At 29.5% G+C, this 18,761-nt stretch overlaps 1 protein-coding gene across 3 annotated transcripts in view; it reads left to right on the plus strand.

The window, feature by feature from the left end:
* Positions 1-18,761, plus strand: part of LOC129963311 (follistatin-related protein 5-like) — a 498,278-nt gene that overhangs the window by 327,730 nt on the left and 151,787 nt on the right. For all 3 annotated transcript variants that reach the window (XM_056077602.1, XM_056077604.1, XM_056077603.1), the window contains exon 3: positions 12,624-12,750. In XM_056077602.1, coding sequence (XP_055933577.1) covers positions 12,624-12,750 — 127 coding nt within the window. The remainder of the gene's footprint in view (positions 1-12,623; positions 12,751-18,761) is intronic.

The following is an 18,761-nucleotide window of genomic DNA, read 5'->3' on the forward strand; positions in this document are numbered from 1 at the left end:
ATTTTTTTTATGTTTTATGCATTTAAAATTAAACATTGTTAATGAATCGATCTTTCAGATTCATTCTGAAGTACTTTTGAATTAAAATAACACAGAATAAAGGAAATTAAAAATGTCTAATCTGCATAGCGTTACCCCAACTGACATAGAAAAATTCACGCATTTGCGTTACCGTAACTGACGTTGAAAATTCACGCATGCGCATTGTGTTCTGATTTTTGACAATATTATCAACGGTTGATTCTTGATTTAAATTAGTTGCATGCTTTTGTAATTAAATTGTATTTATGTTAGTTATATATTTTTTGTATATGCTTATAGTTTTAAGTACATCGTTTTTTAAGTAGTTTTTTTAAAACTTGTTTTCGACCGATTATTTTACACGATTCATTTTATTTTCTTAATGTTTAATGCATTTAAAATTAAACATTGTTAATTAATCGATCTGTTCATGATGAATCTGAGAAAATTTTGTTGACAAATTCTTGAGATATTACATAAATTAAAAAAGATATTCTTTAGTACCCATAAAGTTTAAACGCTCAGTGACTCTGTTATCAGTAATCATATTATTTAAAAAATGCTTTGTTTCAGTAAAAAGTATTATTATATTAATTGCGGATTAATTCTTTCCACTTTAATTTAAAGCATAAATTCTACGAGAACTAACAGAAAATTAGAGAGATACATATTACGTATGACTGAAGGCCTTTATAATATTATGAGTGAATTATATGACTATCAAAATTCGAAGTTTTAAAATATTTTGATGAAGAATCTATTAAAGTAAGAATTGCGTAAAATATTTAATTTATTAAAATTTAAACGAACATTAAGATTGGCGAATTGACAGGTCGCCAAAGGCGGCTAGTTTTGAAATAAAATTATAGAAGAAAATAAAACAAGAGCATAAAATTAATAATCATGTTTAAAATGTTTGTTGTTGATGCTTTGCAGATAAAATCGATCGTAACTTCTGTGTCGCTCTGTAGACAATAAATGTTGCTAACATATATTTTGGCAACAGTTGCTGTATTTTTTTTTTTTTTTTTTTTTTTTTTTTTTTTATGATGCTTTGGCACGTTTGGTTGAAAGAAAAGTAAAACAAGAACATCGCAACAATAATCAGGCTTTGAATGTTTGCTGTTGGTTATTTGCAATTAAAGTCCACCGTTACATCTATATCATCCTGTACGCAATAAATGTTGTTCACATATTTTTTTGGCAACAGTTGCTGCAATTTTTTATGATACTTTGGCACGCTTGGTTAGAAAAAAAGAACATAACCAAGAACATAAAAACAATAATCATGCTTAAAATGTTTGTTGTTGGTGTTTTGCAATTAAAATCGATCGCTATTTCTGTATCATCCAATTGACAATAAATGTCGCTCGCATATAATTTGGCAACAATTGCTATAATTTTTTGATGCTTTGGCACATTTGGTTTGAGGAGTATGAGTACTATAATTTCCTTAATGATTTATCGCCAAAATTTCTGTTTCTGTTTTCGTGCTAGACGAAGAGCCTGGTGAATTCTAGATAATTTTAACCATAATGATTATCCATGCAGAATTCCCAAGCATGATTCTTGAACCGTAAAAATTAAATTATTATAAGAAATTTCTCAAGTCATAATGTGAAATTTCAGGATAAATCATAATTCTTGGTAGACGAATGATAATTCTGATTGAAAGTCATGCAATTAAATACAAATCAGGTCAAATCTCACATTACCAATTAACTATAGTTAAAAATAAGAGGACTTCGATAGACTATGAAAGAACTTTGCCATTCAGATGACAAATTTGAAATGTCAGACCTAGTTCCATAAAAATTGATCATCTGACCTTTACTCTGCAGTATTGATATCACTTGAAATATTGCCAATTCGTTGTAACTGGAAAAAACAGAAAGCATATTGTCACTTACTGAGCAAAAGTCTTGTATAAAAAATCTCTTTTAATTAAAATCCAGTAATCGCCAACGGATGCAAAAAGCTAGATAATACTGCGACTTTACATCGGTTTTGGTTATTTAAAACGGATACTAGGGAAATTCATTTTAACCAAATGGGATTTTGACTACCTACTATTTTGCATTGTGAGCGAAGATATCTGAATACAACGGCAGGGAAGTGTTAATTTACATTGCACTACTTTTAATCATTTACTGCCAGTTGCTTAAGAATTTATTTTTTAAAATTTTTTTGCCATTAATAATAACAATAATAAATTTCTATTTCATTTCTATTTAATAATAAATTTCTATTTCATCAGTTCTTTCAATCTGAGATTATAAATAATGTTTATTTATTTTGTTCCTACTAGATATTTTACTATTTTAGAAATATTCCATTGAAGTTTTATAGAATATATGGAAATCCTTCTTTTTGTAGCATTCTAAGTTAGAATGATTGCCACTCTCTGGTTTTCTAGACGTTCAATTAGGGTTTTGGAATTGAAGGTTTGTGGATTGGGAGCCGATTTCGCCAATAAGTGAAATCGGATCTCAATTTTGTACCAAGAACTGGTGCAAATATCGGGCATCCTTCGTGTTGTTGGCCAAACTTTGTTGTAGAAGTTTTAGAAAGAGTAGTTAGCTCAGATGTCTTCCTGACCACGGTTTAGCATTATGAGATCAATATTTTAGAAAAGAGATTACAAAATAGGCCTCATGAGACTTTGAATTGGGACATTAATCGTACTGCAGGAGTTGAACTGGAATAAAATGATTTCTTTTAAGATTAAAAGATTTTTACTTATTCATACTAACTACCTTTGTTCTCCAGCGTATTCGTATCATTTAATTTCAATTAAATCGCCGGCGTCCTGGCATAGGGGTAGCGTGTCTTCCCCGTGATCTGGGCGTCCCGGGTTCGAGTCCCGGTTTGGGCATGGTTGTTCTTCTGTTGTTCTATCTGTGAGATGTGTGAATGCGCTCTCCTGTAAAAAGGGGTTGTGCAAGCGAATGAGTGATGCGTGAGTAGCAAAGTCGTACTCTTGACCCTAGTTGGCGCTGCTATAAAAAATAAGAGACGTCCCCCTCAGGCTTAAATCGCTGTCTTCGTAACAGCGGGCTTGTTGGTGGCAAGTGCCATAAGAAACAAACAAACAAACAAACAATCAATTAAATCACTTATGTATATCTATATTCTTGTTCTTTATTCCCTCAACTAAGTGTTTTTAAGCATCAAATTGTGACATGTATTTATTTCATGTTATTCTAATAAATTTACATAAATTCTTATTGTTTACATAAACATTCCTAACGGACTTAAGTCCTGTGACATCAAAATGCTATTTTCTAAATAACAGATTTGAAAATGTGTCGATATTTTTTCTTTTATAGTAAAGTAATTTCACTCTTTGATATCTCATGCAGTCCACTTTCAACAATGAAAAGAAATCATATGATTAAAAATTTGCTGAAACAATGAAAACGGTTTATAATTTGCAATTATCAAATCTTATAGTTATTAAAGCAAAAAAAATATTTTTTTTAAATATCAAAATTTGGGCAGTAATTGCACGACAATTGCATCAAATAGAAATTATCAGAAAGAGTTACTTGTTGAATTTTATTATAGTTGAAAATAAATTATGTGTGGAAATATTTTCAGAAATTATTGCTGAAGAATGTCAAAACCACGATTAATTTTTAAGTATGCAAAATACTAATTAAAATGTCAAAAAAGTCGCTCGAAATTGTACATTTCCACACTTTCAAATAAATTTATTTGCGCCAAATTTTTAGCCCTAAATCAAACAATTATCCTGTTGCACCCACACATCATTCCACCCACAATTATCATTTATCTTAAATTTATCTGTATAATTCTTTTCGTCAATTAAAAGTAATTATATTAAAATTGCTGAATTCTTGCATTTTTCCATTGTTTTTTGCGCTTTTAATATAGCATATTCTGCTCTAACAATAAAATTAAAATAACCCTTTCCTGCTGTTAACTACACCATTATTCATCCGACGTGCTTTGCTGCAGTGAGTCAACACTGTCTCAAGCATGACTGGAGCAGCAAATATTCTCCGGCGCATTAAGCCGAGAATACAAAAGTAATTAGAGACCAGGCGTATCGAAATGTGTGTGCATATATACACAGCAGTTTAAAAAGAATCCCATATTGATTCTGAGACAGGAGCTGCTTTTCTGTTTGTTTTTGGCATCTGATATCACTTGGGAAAACGTTGCATTGTCAATCGGGACGCGCCTTCAGATACGGCGTTATTTGATGAGGGCTTACTAAATAAGGAGGACTTCTTACAACCATGAGTGATTTCTTGAAGACAGAGGGAAAATCTTATTTGTTTTGAGGACAGAAAGCATAATTTCAAGCTGAAATCCTGTGTTTTCGTTGTTTATCTTGGAAAAATTATTAGGATTGTTGTTTGAAAGTTGTGGTTACTTAGCAAACATAGTTATTGGTGTATTATTCCAATGTAAATATTTTGCTGTTTTTGTATGAAATATTTATTCCTTTCGAGATGGTATTAAGTTTTGAATGCTATATAAGTTATAATTTTTGAAAGAAAATGTAGCAAATTAAAAGACCGAGTTAAATTTTTTGGAAACAGTTTTCCGGATTAAATTCAATCAAGTGTTATAACTGTCAAAGAGCTTCCAAAAGAAATATGAATTTCATTTGAATAAAAGGCAAGAATTGGACAAAAATAATTTAGACCTTACAAAAATAATTTGAAAGGAATAAGTCTTAAAGTATCTTTTTAACTAAGCAGGCGATGGAGAAAAATCTTTTCAGTTTTAATTCTTTGATGGGCACATTTTATTTCCAACACTTTTTTAAAATTTTAAGTATAATTAAAAAACATTTTCATGGAATTATTATTAAACATTCAAATAAAATCATCTTTTAAAATTTTTGATTTACCTCTTCAAGTGATATTTAATTTTAATAATTTCTCTTTTTAAATTATCTACTACTTTTTCAAATATGAATGTTTTTACTTAAAATTATATTTACTGATTTGCGAAAATAAACTATTCAAAATTCTGTATACATTTGAATATACAAATAGCATTAAACTTAATATAAATTTTTGTTATGTTTATTGAAAAATGAAAAAAAAAATTGTATTAGCTCATTTTATATTGTGTTTAGAAGGGGGGGGAATGATAAATGTTTAATAGTTTTATTATAATATTACGAATTTGTAATATTGTTTCCCAGAGCCGTTAGTTTCTTGGTAAAGAAGAGAGTTTTACATATGCAGTAAATGTTGTTGAATTAATATTGAATTAACGAATTCCCGAAAACTTTGGCAACTTTGTCAACAAAAATGAAGGGAACTGAATATTCAAGGATCTTAGCAATATTTCCATTAGGAATCGCATTCTGATGTTTGTGCTAGAACATTCGATGCTCTATCACGACAGCTATAAAAGCAAAGCTACGCAAACAAAGAACCGGTCAGTAGTAAGTACAGTTGAGCTCAAGCGAGTAATTAAGCGAAGTCTCCAGGGAGTTCTCTCTGAAATCTTTGTGCTGTTGTACTTATGTTAAAAAAATAAAATCTTTTAAACGGATTTTTGAGTAACTCGATGCTAAAAGGAAAACAAAGAAATGACAATTGGAAGCAATATGTCTTTTTATCCTATTGTAAATTTTAAGAAAAAAAGTTGGAAGCACAATTAAAACGTTGCAATCAAATCTCTGTTTACTAAAAGTTGCTTGTCAGAGGAACCGAGAATAACATATTGAGTGTACCTACAGCTGGAAAATTTTATTTGCGTGAAAGCATGACCGGCTGCTTAGAAATAAGAAATAATGGAAAACAAAATCATTATCTGAAATTATTCAAATATTTGACGTTAAAAAGAATCATTGAAATAATTGATCCCTTCCTTATAAATGAGAATGTTTAAAAGCGATTTCTTTCTGTATATTCATTGCTTAAAATACAATACTATTTCCCAAAACAATAAGGATTGGATTTTATACTGACGAATGCATCACACACTACTTTTCATAGAGCTTCAATACGTCACACATATTATTCAATCATGAACTCATTATCATTGTCTTCTCAAGTAAAAGACAAAATCATCAGACCTTACTTAAAATACAATATGATTTCCCAAAAGGAATTTCCTATAAGGATTGGATTTCACACTTAAGAACGCATCACATATTACTCTTTATAGATCATGAATATATCACACATATTATCCAATCACGAACTTATTGTCATTGTCTTCTCAGGCCAAAGGTAAAATGATCATATCTTACTTAAAATACATTCAGCTTAATTAAAGTACAATATGATTTCGCAAAACAATAAAGATTGGATTTTATACTTATGAAATGAATTACCCATTACTCTTTATAGATCATGAATACATCACCAAATTATCGAATTACTAACTCATTATCATTGTCTTCTCAGGCCAAAGATAAAAATGATCAGACCTGTCCAATTATTACCTCAGAGAAGACATGCCTTATTGCCTTCCTCCATTTTAAATTCCACCGTGGTCTTCCAGAACATAAGGACGACGTAATGAATGCGTTTACTAATGAAAGTTAATGAATGGCGGAGAGAGAGGCGATACTTGCCTTCCTTTCTTTTCTACCAAAACTTTTCTGTCTTGAAAAAGAAGCTGTCTTGGAGGGCGAGGGACAGCGGATGACTAAACTCTGCAGTTCTTTTACAGAACTCTCGTGAATGCATGGTTGTGGAAGATCCAACAACGGACAGAATGGAGTGGCTGGGGAAAAAAAGCGACAACCGGAGAGAAACAGGAGAGGAAAAACTTAATTAGCCCGTAATTAATTATAGAGCTAATGAAGCTTTATTAAGGACCGGCATAGCTTCTCTTCAAGTGTAGGTTGGTCTTTTCCTTCTAAGAAGTCCCATTTACTAGGCTCTTGAACCAGTGTCTGTTGAAATTTCTATAGACGTGGTTAGATGTCCCTTCGATTTAGCAGAATAACTCTATTCAATTTTTATAGAATTTTTGGAATGTTCTTGATAGTTTTTAGATTATTATTGGAAGTTTGTGGCTTTGGCTCAAAAAATAAAAATTTGCTCCATGCATTGAAATATTTGGCGGGATCAGCCATAATGGTGTGAATACACTTCAGAAAATTGTACCCATCAAAAAATAAAATTTTTGGAAATTTGTATCGCGCAATTAAATGCTTGTTATTTTTATTTATACTTTCTTTATATTGCTGAGACTAGACTTTCATCCTGGCTTAGAACGTAAATCGTATTCAGTTTTGTTAGAAATTTGCAGAAGTCTGAAAAAGGTTTTGGAAAAATCTCGGCATATTAATATTTTTTGTATTATTCTTCAAGAAGATATTTGAATACGATGTAACCGATTCATGATGCATCAAAAGTTCCGTAATATAGGCATAGAGATCCTTGAAAGGTGCCTCAAAATCAAACTATTAATACTTTATTTTTCAAGTTATTTAGACAAAATTGCCAAGAATATGGCAAAAAAAAATATGGAAAAGGAGTTTTAACCTATGCTGAGAAACATCTTAGCATGATAATATCTTAGGCCTGATAAGTTTCCCTTCATTTCATTTTAAAAATTTGCTATTATATAATTTATTTAAAAATCTTTATATTTAGATATAATATTCTTAAAAGTAAAAAAATAACGTTTCAGTTTAATTTACATAGATTAGGAATATATGTCTATAATTTTTAATGCTAAACGATAATATTAGTGAATGGAAATACTTAAATTGACATTGTACGAAGGAATTAATAATTTTTCCAATAATTACTTTATTTAAAGTAATTACCGGAAAAAGAGGCAATATTTGTGAATTTTAAAATTTCGATAATTTTTCATACATTAACTGCACTTATGGAAGAATGAATTTCATATTTGAAAAAAAAACCTTAATTCTGAAATGATGAAATATTAGTTTATTATCGTTTATTAATTAATTAATTATATTATTATGATAATTCATGTTTCATAATTTCATCTGTTATTTTACAATTTAACTTATTAACTCTTACATTTCTGTGGTGTAATGTTGGAAATAAATAACATTTCTAAAATCGTTTGATACATTATTGTGAATTTACTAAAATATTTTTAGATTTAGTTTTAATGATTAGTATTTAAATGAACTGTATGATTAATTCTCTGATATTTTTCGAATGGAATTATTATATTTAGTTTTATTTCTTTCGCTGAAATTCTTTGGTCAAAAAAATAGTTCTAATTTGATATTTGTAGTTATTATTTCCTTCTCGATTCTTTTTCTGAACTAAAATAAATTCATCGGTTGTTTTTTTTCTGTCAGGAAAAAATTCAATTACTTCCTCTTTCACTAATTTTTAACAAGAAGCCTGAAATGATGAAAAATATTTCGTGCGCTTTTTTAAAGTAAATTTTCCGTAGAAAATCCGATTTATTTGATGTATTTACTTAGGATCTCAAACTTGCATTCTTTTTCTTTTCTTTTCTTTTTTTTAATTCTTAAAAAAAAAACCTGAAGTTTTCAAAACTTGATAAATTTTATTTGTCAGTAACTGCATCATGGAAAATGTTTCGTTTTGTTATTTTTGAAATCATCGGCTTGAAAAAGGGAATAAAAAGTTTATTTCTGTTGTTTTTAAATCAATAAAATGATTAATATTGCAAGCATACGTTAATTTTTAATAGGAATTTTTTCCAATTGGTTTTTTTTATACCAAGAATTGTCAAAGATTATTAAATCTTTTTCAAATTTATAATTACTGTCATTTTTTTAAATAATGTGTTGTGATATGACGCTATAACATAGTGGGTTTATTTTAGAATTTTTTATTTTCGTTTATGGGATCCAAAGTGGTAGTATTTTAAAGTAGCCTTATTTTTAAGTTTGCCTTAAAATTAATGGCTTAATATATATATATATAAATTTTCTTGAATTTTTTTGTATATTTTTTTTGAAGCCATGCTTAATTCGAAATGATTTAAAACAATAACGTTATGCAGAAATTTTTTCATAATAGATTATTTATTTCTAAAGGAAATAATTTTCCCACTTCAGTAAAGTTTTTTCCAAAATACATAAATGAACTGCAGAACAATCAATTGTAAAAGAATCATTTCCTGTGTTTTATTTCTTGAAATTTCTTAATGTGGTTTATTATTTTTATAAAAGTTTATTTTATTTATTATGTGGCAGCAATATATCCAAACATTTTTTCAAAGATATATGAGCAAAAATATCTCTAGAAGTTTATGAACAAATTCTTAAAAATTTAGAGACATTAAATTTCTGTGGTATCTAAAACACTGCCAGAGGTAAAAAAAATTTCGTGAAAACCGGAACGACAGCAGTTAAATTATGAGCTGATATTGCATAATGTTTTCATCTAAAAACATTAATATATATTCAGTACATTCTTAATTATAATTGAAATGAAGTTTAAAAAATATTATTTAACAAGTTTCTTTTATGATTAGTTATGGTTACAAAAAATGATTGTAAGAAGACTATTATAATGTGGTATAAGATTGTCTCGATTTATTTAAAAGACATCTATGAATTTTTTATTAAAGTAACTTATGTCAGTGAATTTTAATTTAATTGTTCGAAAACTGTCCTGGCAGTGTTCCAGTTCACGTCACGTACTGTCTAACATTTCAGCTGTCATACTAAATCCAGCATCTGAGTTCCTATATTTGAATGCATCATTATTTTCAAATGGCATTACAAAACACTCTGTCCTTTATGTAACACCAAAATTGGCATTGAAAAGTAATGACCAATTTGAATTTATGGAAAGAAAGAACACATTTAAAAATTTTCTTTTTTGACGCCCTTTTGATAAAAATTGCTATTAGTTGTTGCACTATCTGTTAGATTAAAAAGGAATTTAAGAACACGACAATTCCATGGTGAAGATTTTACAGTATTGTATTCAATGATTGTTTTGTAAAATTTTTTTGTGGATACAGAGAATGGCTTTATGATCATCCTGATTATCAAAGCCAATTTAATATGTTCTTAAAATTATCGCATCACTCAAATCCTTATTTAAATATAACGAATTACATTTAATCAACATTTAAATGCACATAACATATTCTCAATTCGTTCTTTCCATTCTAGTGAACGATGGTAATTTAATGATTATCTCTCTTTTTTTGAGAACGAATGTTGCCAAGTTTATGTAAAAAAAAAATAAAATTAAGTTTACTTTTACCAATTCCTTTTCTTCTTCCATTGCATTTTTTTTTTTATTTTTCTGGTGGGGAGAAAAAATTCTTTTCCAGATGGCGTTTGAAATCCGTGAATCAGTGCGCAATTTTCTCTCTATCTCAGTCTCTTCACTTCACTTCCTCTTCCCGGGTCGCGGTGTATCGACGATAATTAAATCGGTCATGCCTCGCTCCAGCGGCCTTTTCGTCTGCAAGCACCGCACCCTCTATCCCCAATCCTTTTCCTTAAAGCCCTGGATGTGGAATCCACTTTTCAGTGATTGCGCAAATGAATGCGAATTTATTAAAGTGGAAGCCTCGTGGATTAAATCCAATTGAAGAGGGCTCTCTCGCCGTCTGAGGGAAACTCTTAGCAAATTATTCTACCTTTTCCTTCCCCTCCTCCCCTTTCTCGACCCCATCCTTCTCTTTTCGAATTCGATGCTTCGATTCGCAGTGATTGAGGAATGCTTCCGTGTACGGAAAAGTGTAGGCAACTCACTCTTAGATAGTAGGATACAAAAAGAATATGCTGATTCGGCCACTCTTTGGTGGAATAAAACTGTGTAAAATGGGACTAAATGGACGATTGCGTAATACTTCAGCGGACATTCCTAGAGATATGCCGACTGTGGATTCATGTTCCAGTTTCTGAAAGATCTTTTGAATTAGCTGTATCGCAGAAAAGTTTGGAAATTTTCGCTTGCGAATTTCAAGTTTTATTGAAATTTGTAACAGAAAGGTATTTTGGAGCAATTAATGTTACAGATGAATATTTAATTTTAATCTGGTTTGTTAAAGTTAAGACCAATGTCATTCATCTTTGTCAAGTTTAGAGAGGAAATGGAATATTCTAATATAGAATTTAATTGCTTTTAGTTTCTCTTAGTATTAAAGTTTTAAAATTCTTTATATTTTTACTGTTATTTCGATGTCCTTTTGTTGCATAAAACCCTAAATCCATGGCGGTTAAGAAAACATTACCGAACGTTTATGTCACGATAGTCTGTTAATAGCTTGAAGTCAGAATTGTTTTGTGTTGAAGATTCAGTATATAACCATCAAGGACCCAAGGACCATCCTAGACATCCATCAAGTCACCATAGAGTAAACGTCTTCTTGTTATTGTTCAGTACAATGGAGAGAGGTGTTCAGGCTAGGGTGTTGTATTCGCCATTCGAACACTACTCTAAACTTTGCGTCCGTACCAAACTGATTTCTTACAGCTTCCAAACATTTCATTAAATTAAAATAAAGAAATACTGTGAATATCATTGTAACTTTTATTTACTAAATTAATGAGACGTTTGTTAGAACATTTGGTATTTTTATTGTATTCCTTTTTCAAGATGGCAGATTTAGTCAAGCAACAGCAATAAAAAATAATGTATTTTTTGTCAAGTTTATTTTTTATTATCATTTTTTGTTACCATGAAAATATTTCAAAATCATTATGAAATATCTTCCTTAAAAATTGGTCGATTAAGTAAATTATAACCAAATGTATATATTTTCTTTGAAACAATTTTCACATTTTTCAGACAAATGTGTAATGAATTAAACTACCCTATCAAGTTGTGTATCGATCATTAAATATGAGCATTTTCCAATTTCAATTTAATACTTTGGTATTAATTAAGCTTAAGCTTCTGTTTTTCAATTTAATTTTAATATAAATAAATCATCCTACGTAGTACTGGGATGTCATTACTGGATTTACCTAAATGGACCTGTCACACACATGAGTCTGTGTGTGGCATTGTACTTGAATAATGAAACCTCTACAATTACTAAATGTTTATTCAATGCATAATTGAAGGTAGTTATAAAAAATATACTGCAAAAGTAAATCTGTCTGTAGTGAAAATATTAACAAAAATATCTTGTAATATTAAATGATTTTATAGTGTGAATGTGTATATTGAACGATCTTAAAGTGCGTTTTAACTTTATTCGAAATAAAATATTGTTTTTATTGATATGCACATATAGAAGAATTAAATTGATGTTCAAAGCAACTCAAATAAAACGATATATTATAAAATAATAGAATTAAAATTTGATTTAAAATTTGAATTGAAAATGATCCAAGCATTTAACCGGTAAATACATCTGGAGTAGAACAGAGCAAGTTTTCACAATTTCCATTAATTGTTAAAAGAATTTATAACTTTGTGTTTTCTGTTTTTAAATTGGTATTATCATTGTAATTTAAATTTGATTTGAAATTTAAATATAAAATCTAAGCATTGGAAAATAAACACATTAACACAAAACTGAACAATTTTTCACAAATTTGTCTAGATTTTATAATGAAATTTCAAACCAAAAATGCTTTTAATGCATTGCAATTTCAAATAATTTATAGTAGCTCCATCTGTCTTGAATTTTTTTAAACGTATATTTCCTTTTTCCTCTTTCAGGGCCACCGAGTGGATGATGATAGCCACTTTAATGACGCTGATGAAGACCATTTCTTAGGGATCGATTCAGAAGATGGTCATGAAGATGAAGAACCACTGCCACCTCTGGCCCTGCCTCTTCAAAATGGTTAGTGCCGATTTCTTTTCGGAGCTAATCTTCTATTGTAATTAGAAATATTTCTTTTTAATTGATAAGAACAATTTTTATTCAGACTAGTATCTTCGTTAACTGAAACAGATAAATTTATTTCATAATAGGATGCAGTGTTTTTCCCTTCCTATCTTTCTTACACGTTATAATCAAACTCTTAATATTTGGGAAAAAATCATACCTTAGAAAAAGGGACTGAAAATCTATTTTATGATCCATGGTATCCGAATTTCCAGCTCGATTCTTGTAAAACATGTAAATATTGGTGACTAACAAAGCTTACATGTGGAAAATAGTGGCTAATTGAATAGACATGATTCTATTTTTATCTAAAGTTAATCATGAAATGATTAACTTTAGACATGATTCTATCTAAAGTTAGTAAAAGTAACTCGAATCAAATTTATAATGCAGCAAAAGTGATTAGTTGTATCGTTATGCTCAGAAAATTAGTCCTAAATATATGATCCTAATGTAAATTACCTTAGCATATATATATATCTGAAAAGAATATAATTTTACGCGTAAGGTTTATGCATAAGATTTTTGATTTAATAGAACATTAATTAACACATAGTTTGGTTTTATGGAACTAAACATGCATCTTAATGTTTTCTTTTTTGAATTATGTTGTTACTTTTTCATGCAGCTTCCTAAAAAGAAAATATCGACAACTTTTGATTGCATTTTTTTATTAGATAAATTGCATAAGAGCCACTTTTAGCAAGTAAACGTGCATATTTATTAGTTTATTGTTCGTATTGTTTTCAATTTTTTCTGTAGCTTTCTAGTAAGAAAATATAAATAATTTTCATTACCTTTTCCTGTTAGATAAGTGTATGAAAATTTCTTTTAACATGCAAATGTGCATCTTTATTAGTTTCTTTTTGTATTGTTGTTAATAACTTGCCTGTACCTTTCTGATAAGTAAACATAAAGGACTTTGGATTATATTTTCTTACAGTATAACCGAATAAAAACTATCATTTTTTACATCTGTGATCCTATAAAGAAAAACATCTACACAAAGAGGTACGAATCAATATGGGTTTTGAAATAACAGCTAAATTCTTTATTTTATTATAAGCTAATCTTTATTTTAATTAAAAAAAAAGCGACAGATAAGTAATTATGATATTCCCTTACAATACCTACCCTAATGTAGCAATGAAATCGGAAATCAACTATTATTTTCTGGATTTCTAATTGACTCCTAATTAGTCTGCAATTCAAAATTTAAACATCTGTAATCTATCGCCCAGCAGATCAAAAATTAAGCTATATTTAATTTTGTTGCATAGCTTTCTTGTGTGTTAAAGAAGCATTTATGACTTACAATTGTTAGTTTGAAGGTCGATCTTTGTTGCATAAATGGCCCAATTTATGTATATTGGATAGTTAACTATTTAAAATTCTTTTTAATTATGTTACAAATATTTAATTTAGTGACCCACAAGGCATTAAAGTATAAACTTTTTAAAAGAAGAATAAAATAAAATAAGCGGGATATAGATTAACGTCTGTCATAAAATTTCAATTATTTCGGGGCGATTTTTCGCCCGTATAATTATTGCCCGTTGTATTATTGGCAATTTAGCCATTTGTTATCAAGATGTTTATTATTATATTCTAATAGCCATCCAAAATGATGGGCTTTTGGCAAGTGTTTAAACGATTAGGACATGACACGACTGGTTGTAAACCGTACCTTATTCTTAAGTCTTACTAAACAAAATATTTATTGAATAGCAAAACGTACTGGAAACTTAAAACGTAAATATCGGACCATAATTCACTCTATAGCGGATTGATATGAGCGAGGATAGAACCTGGGAACTTATGGTTCGCAGCCCAGTAACATGACCACGATACAAAAGCTATTGCTCGTGTAGCGTAGCTGTTAACTAGCTTATAAGCTTTCACCACAACTCTATCGCACTTTTCTTTATAATATGTTACAGAAAATGTAATTAATCCGGTGATTATATATAATCGCTACTAAACATATTAGTGATTACGAATGATCACCGGTAATTATACGTAATCAACAGTTCATTACATGTATCGTAACATATATAAATTCAAAACACCTAGTTGCTGCCATATCTCTATAGAATTCTTCACCATTAGTAATATATTGACCGTTATTATACTTTTGTCTGCCGTAGATAAAATAAAAATATTTATTTTATTGAGCATTGTGGAGATTCAACTAATTTTTTTAGACTACAGCTGCATAATTAAAGCATTCAAAGCAGAACCAGTTTAATATAAAAGCACTTATGTGAAAATAACTTCTAAAGGAAGAAGGACAGACTTAACCATGCATAACGAATTTTCGGTAAAAAGAAAAAAAAAAAAAAAAAAACTCCTTTCTCCTCATTTTTTAAAGTACGGTTTACATTCAACCAGCTACAATCCATCCAGTAAGACCATGCATGCGCAAAAACTGTACAGTAGCAAGTACTTGCCCGTCGGGACAAGAACTCGCTATTGTCCTCTCTTTCAGCGCATGCGCAATCTTCTTGCTGTGTATGCGTAAGATAAGCAATTATTATCAACTTTTGAATACAATTTGCTTGTAGAAATTTGGGGAGGAGGCCATTTTAGCTAAGATTACTGTATTTTAGAGTCTAAATAACGATTTTTCACCTATTTTTCAACGATTTACATATTTTTCGCCGCTTTATTGGTCAAAATATGGAGGAAATTTAGAAAAAAAATTCATTAAAACAACCTCAGATGTTTATAAAATATTTATTCATTAAAATAATTTCTATCATGTAATCTATTACATTCTAATTGTATGAGAATAAGTGTAAAAAATTAAATATGTCTATTCATTTCTAATTATACCTTTTTCTTAACTAAAAATTTTGATAAAATTTCATTAACCAAGCAGTTCTGTTTTTCTTTTCAAAAACTAATGGTAATATTAATGGTTTCCTCAAAAACTAATGGTAATATCAATAGATTTTTCTCAAAAACTAATGATAATATCAATAGTTTTCTCAAAACACTAATGGTAATATCAATGGTTTTCTCAAAAACTAATGGTAATATCAATAGATTTTTCTCAAAAACTAATGATAATATCAATAGTTTTCTCAAAACACTAATGGTAATATCAATGGTTTTCTCAAATCACTAATGGTAATATCAATAGTTTTCTCAAAACACTAATGGTAATATCATTGGTTTTCTCAAACATTTAGGATAATTTCAATGATTTTCTCTAAAACTAATGGTAATATCAATAGTATTCTAAAAAAAAAACAATAGTAATATCAATGGTATTCTTTAAAACTTTTGGTAATATTAATGGTTTTTCCAAAAACTAATTGCAATATCAATGTTTTTATCAAAATCGCATGTTAATATCAATGATTTTCTCAAAAGCCTGCATAATATCAATGGCTTTCTAATGATAATATCGATAGTTTTCTCTAGAAATTAATGATAATATCGATGTTGTTTTCTAATGATAATATCGATAGTTTTCTCAAAAAATTAATGATAATATCGATGGTTTTCTCAAAAAATATGGTAATATCAATGATTTTCTGAAAATCTTATGGTAATACCAATGGCTTTTCTCAAAAATTAATAGTAATATCAATGGTTTTTGTCAAACATTAATGGCTTCTAATTGTAAATTTTTAAGGCAATTTGAATTTTTTGGAGCTATATAAATTTTGAATGTATCATTTCACGTATTTTTTCGTTTACCATATAAATATATTGATTAAATTTGTATATTTCGCTACTCTACAATGGGTTTCTTATAAAGAATATTTTATGAAATCCGAGATGAAAATTTGACACTGTTATAACAACTTCTCTCTTCCCCATCGAACCCGAGAGAAATTCGTCTGTCCTTTTGATTAAACCTTCCTTTTAGTCCCGATTTGCTTTTGCGAAGAAGAATGACGCGGCGGCGAGATTACGTCGTATTTTTCTTCATTCGAACGGCTTCCCTCGAACCCAATGAGTTATTTTTCCTAATCAAGCAAATGCAAGACCCGTGTTCCTCAGAACAGGGTCACGTGACGCGGAGAGAGATTTACGAGGGGGTGGTCGCAATCAATTTGGACGTCGGAATCTACCCCGGGTCGAGTTTTAAGAATTCAGCTCTTTCCGATGTCGAGAATCCTACTGCGAACGTGAAAGATTTTCGCAAAGCTGAAGCCTGGCTTATCCTTGAGAAAGAGATTTTTTTTTTTCACGGAGAGTATATTTTATAAACGGCTTTGAAGATTGCCATTTATGAAATGATATAACTTTGAGGGAATTCAAATTCTATAAAAAAATATTTGGATTCAGAATTTTTAATATTTTTGAATATTTATTAACAGTAAAACTTTCGGATTCATTTAAAATAAGAATCTTAGTAGCAAAATGCTAGTATATTAGGAACTAGCTGCCTTTGGAGACCAGCTGATTGGTGTGTAATAATGATTATATTTAATTTCAATTAACATAATTTCATGTTCATGATTTAGCAACAACTGTTCCCCCTTACCTTACATGACGAGTCGCAGCTTATCGATTAGTCATATTCTCTTAATATGAGTTAGCCTTTACAAGTCAAACAAACGTCCCACAATTATGAAAAACTACATCTTTTAATCTTTCATATCAAGCCTTCCTCATTTTCATAATAATTTACATCAAGTATTATAAAATTTAGGCAATTATTTTAGGAGGATACCTGATACAATTGATCACGTGTAACGAATAAATTCATTCCTGTTATTAGTTGGTAAATATATTAGTTGAAGTTGGGAAATCTGATCTGGGAAATGAATAAAATGGTGTCTCCAAAAGAAAGATTTGCTGCTGAAAGATGTTTTGCAATATAGAAGGCAAAAGAAATCTTTAATAACAGTTCATCCTAGAGATCATTCATAGTACTGATATGTTAATGAATAGTGGAAGGCTTTCTGCATTGTGTTTCACTTAAACTTAAAGTACGTTCATTTCGGCTTTCTTTCAATTTTCTTTGAATATCCCGTCGACAGATCAGCGTGTGCCATCCTAATGATCAATCAATGTTTGTTTGATCATTGGGATGAAGCTCATGGCAATCATGCTCAATCAGATAAAGTAACGTGTTTTTTGAAGTATGTTCACTCTGGCTTCCTTTCATTTCGTTTTAATATTCCATCAACAGATCAGCGTTTGCGAGCTTTAATGATCATTCAGTGTTTGTTTGTGATCCTGTTCACTCAGACAAAACTACATACAGTGTATGCATTGGCACTTTCCTTGTCATCACAGCATACATTTTATGGCACTTGCACTGCGGATTGAGTTTCGTGAAAATAGCAAATATCTGTGCGCTTTTTCAATACTGTTACACGTTACGGAAAGAATTATAAAATAATGGAAAGAGAAGAGAGACACAGTGATAGGAAAAATGATGTACAACAGAAAATCAGACGATCAGAGGCAAATTAAATGTTACTCAGAGAAACCACATAACGCCATCTATCCGAAAAAGCAAGAGAATAGTATTACAAATCTATCTAGTAAATGGCATCTTGCAATTAATATTTCGCCAATTATTCAATTATGAGATTGTTCTATATGTTTTTGTCTGTCTAGCGAAATAATAGAAATCCCTGACAGAAAGAAACGCAAAATGGAAATAATATAAGATTCCGACTCTATTTTCATTGAGAAACGATAATTTAATATAAATGGTCTCATATAAAAATATAATCATATTTCCGTAACTAATTTCTAAACCACATAAGACAGGCGTATAGTTGAAAAAAATTTGCTAAAGGTCTGAATTATGCTACATTATAATTCGTGCCAGTAAATGTACTTCTGAAACAACTACGTTATCCAACTTTGAAGATAGTATACCAATTTTTTTAAATTTTTTTTTTATGTTTAGTAAAATAATCTTGGCTCAAATTTGAATTTTAAACAAAGAAAAATTCAAAACTTTTGTGATTAAAAATGATCGAGTTCTGTTT

Source organism: Argiope bruennichi, chromosome 3 (genome assembly GCF_947563725.1).
Source record: "Argiope bruennichi chromosome 3, qqArgBrue1.1, whole genome shotgun sequence".
Classification (NCBI taxonomy): Eukaryota; Metazoa; Arthropoda; class Arachnida; order Araneae; family Araneidae; genus Argiope; species Argiope bruennichi.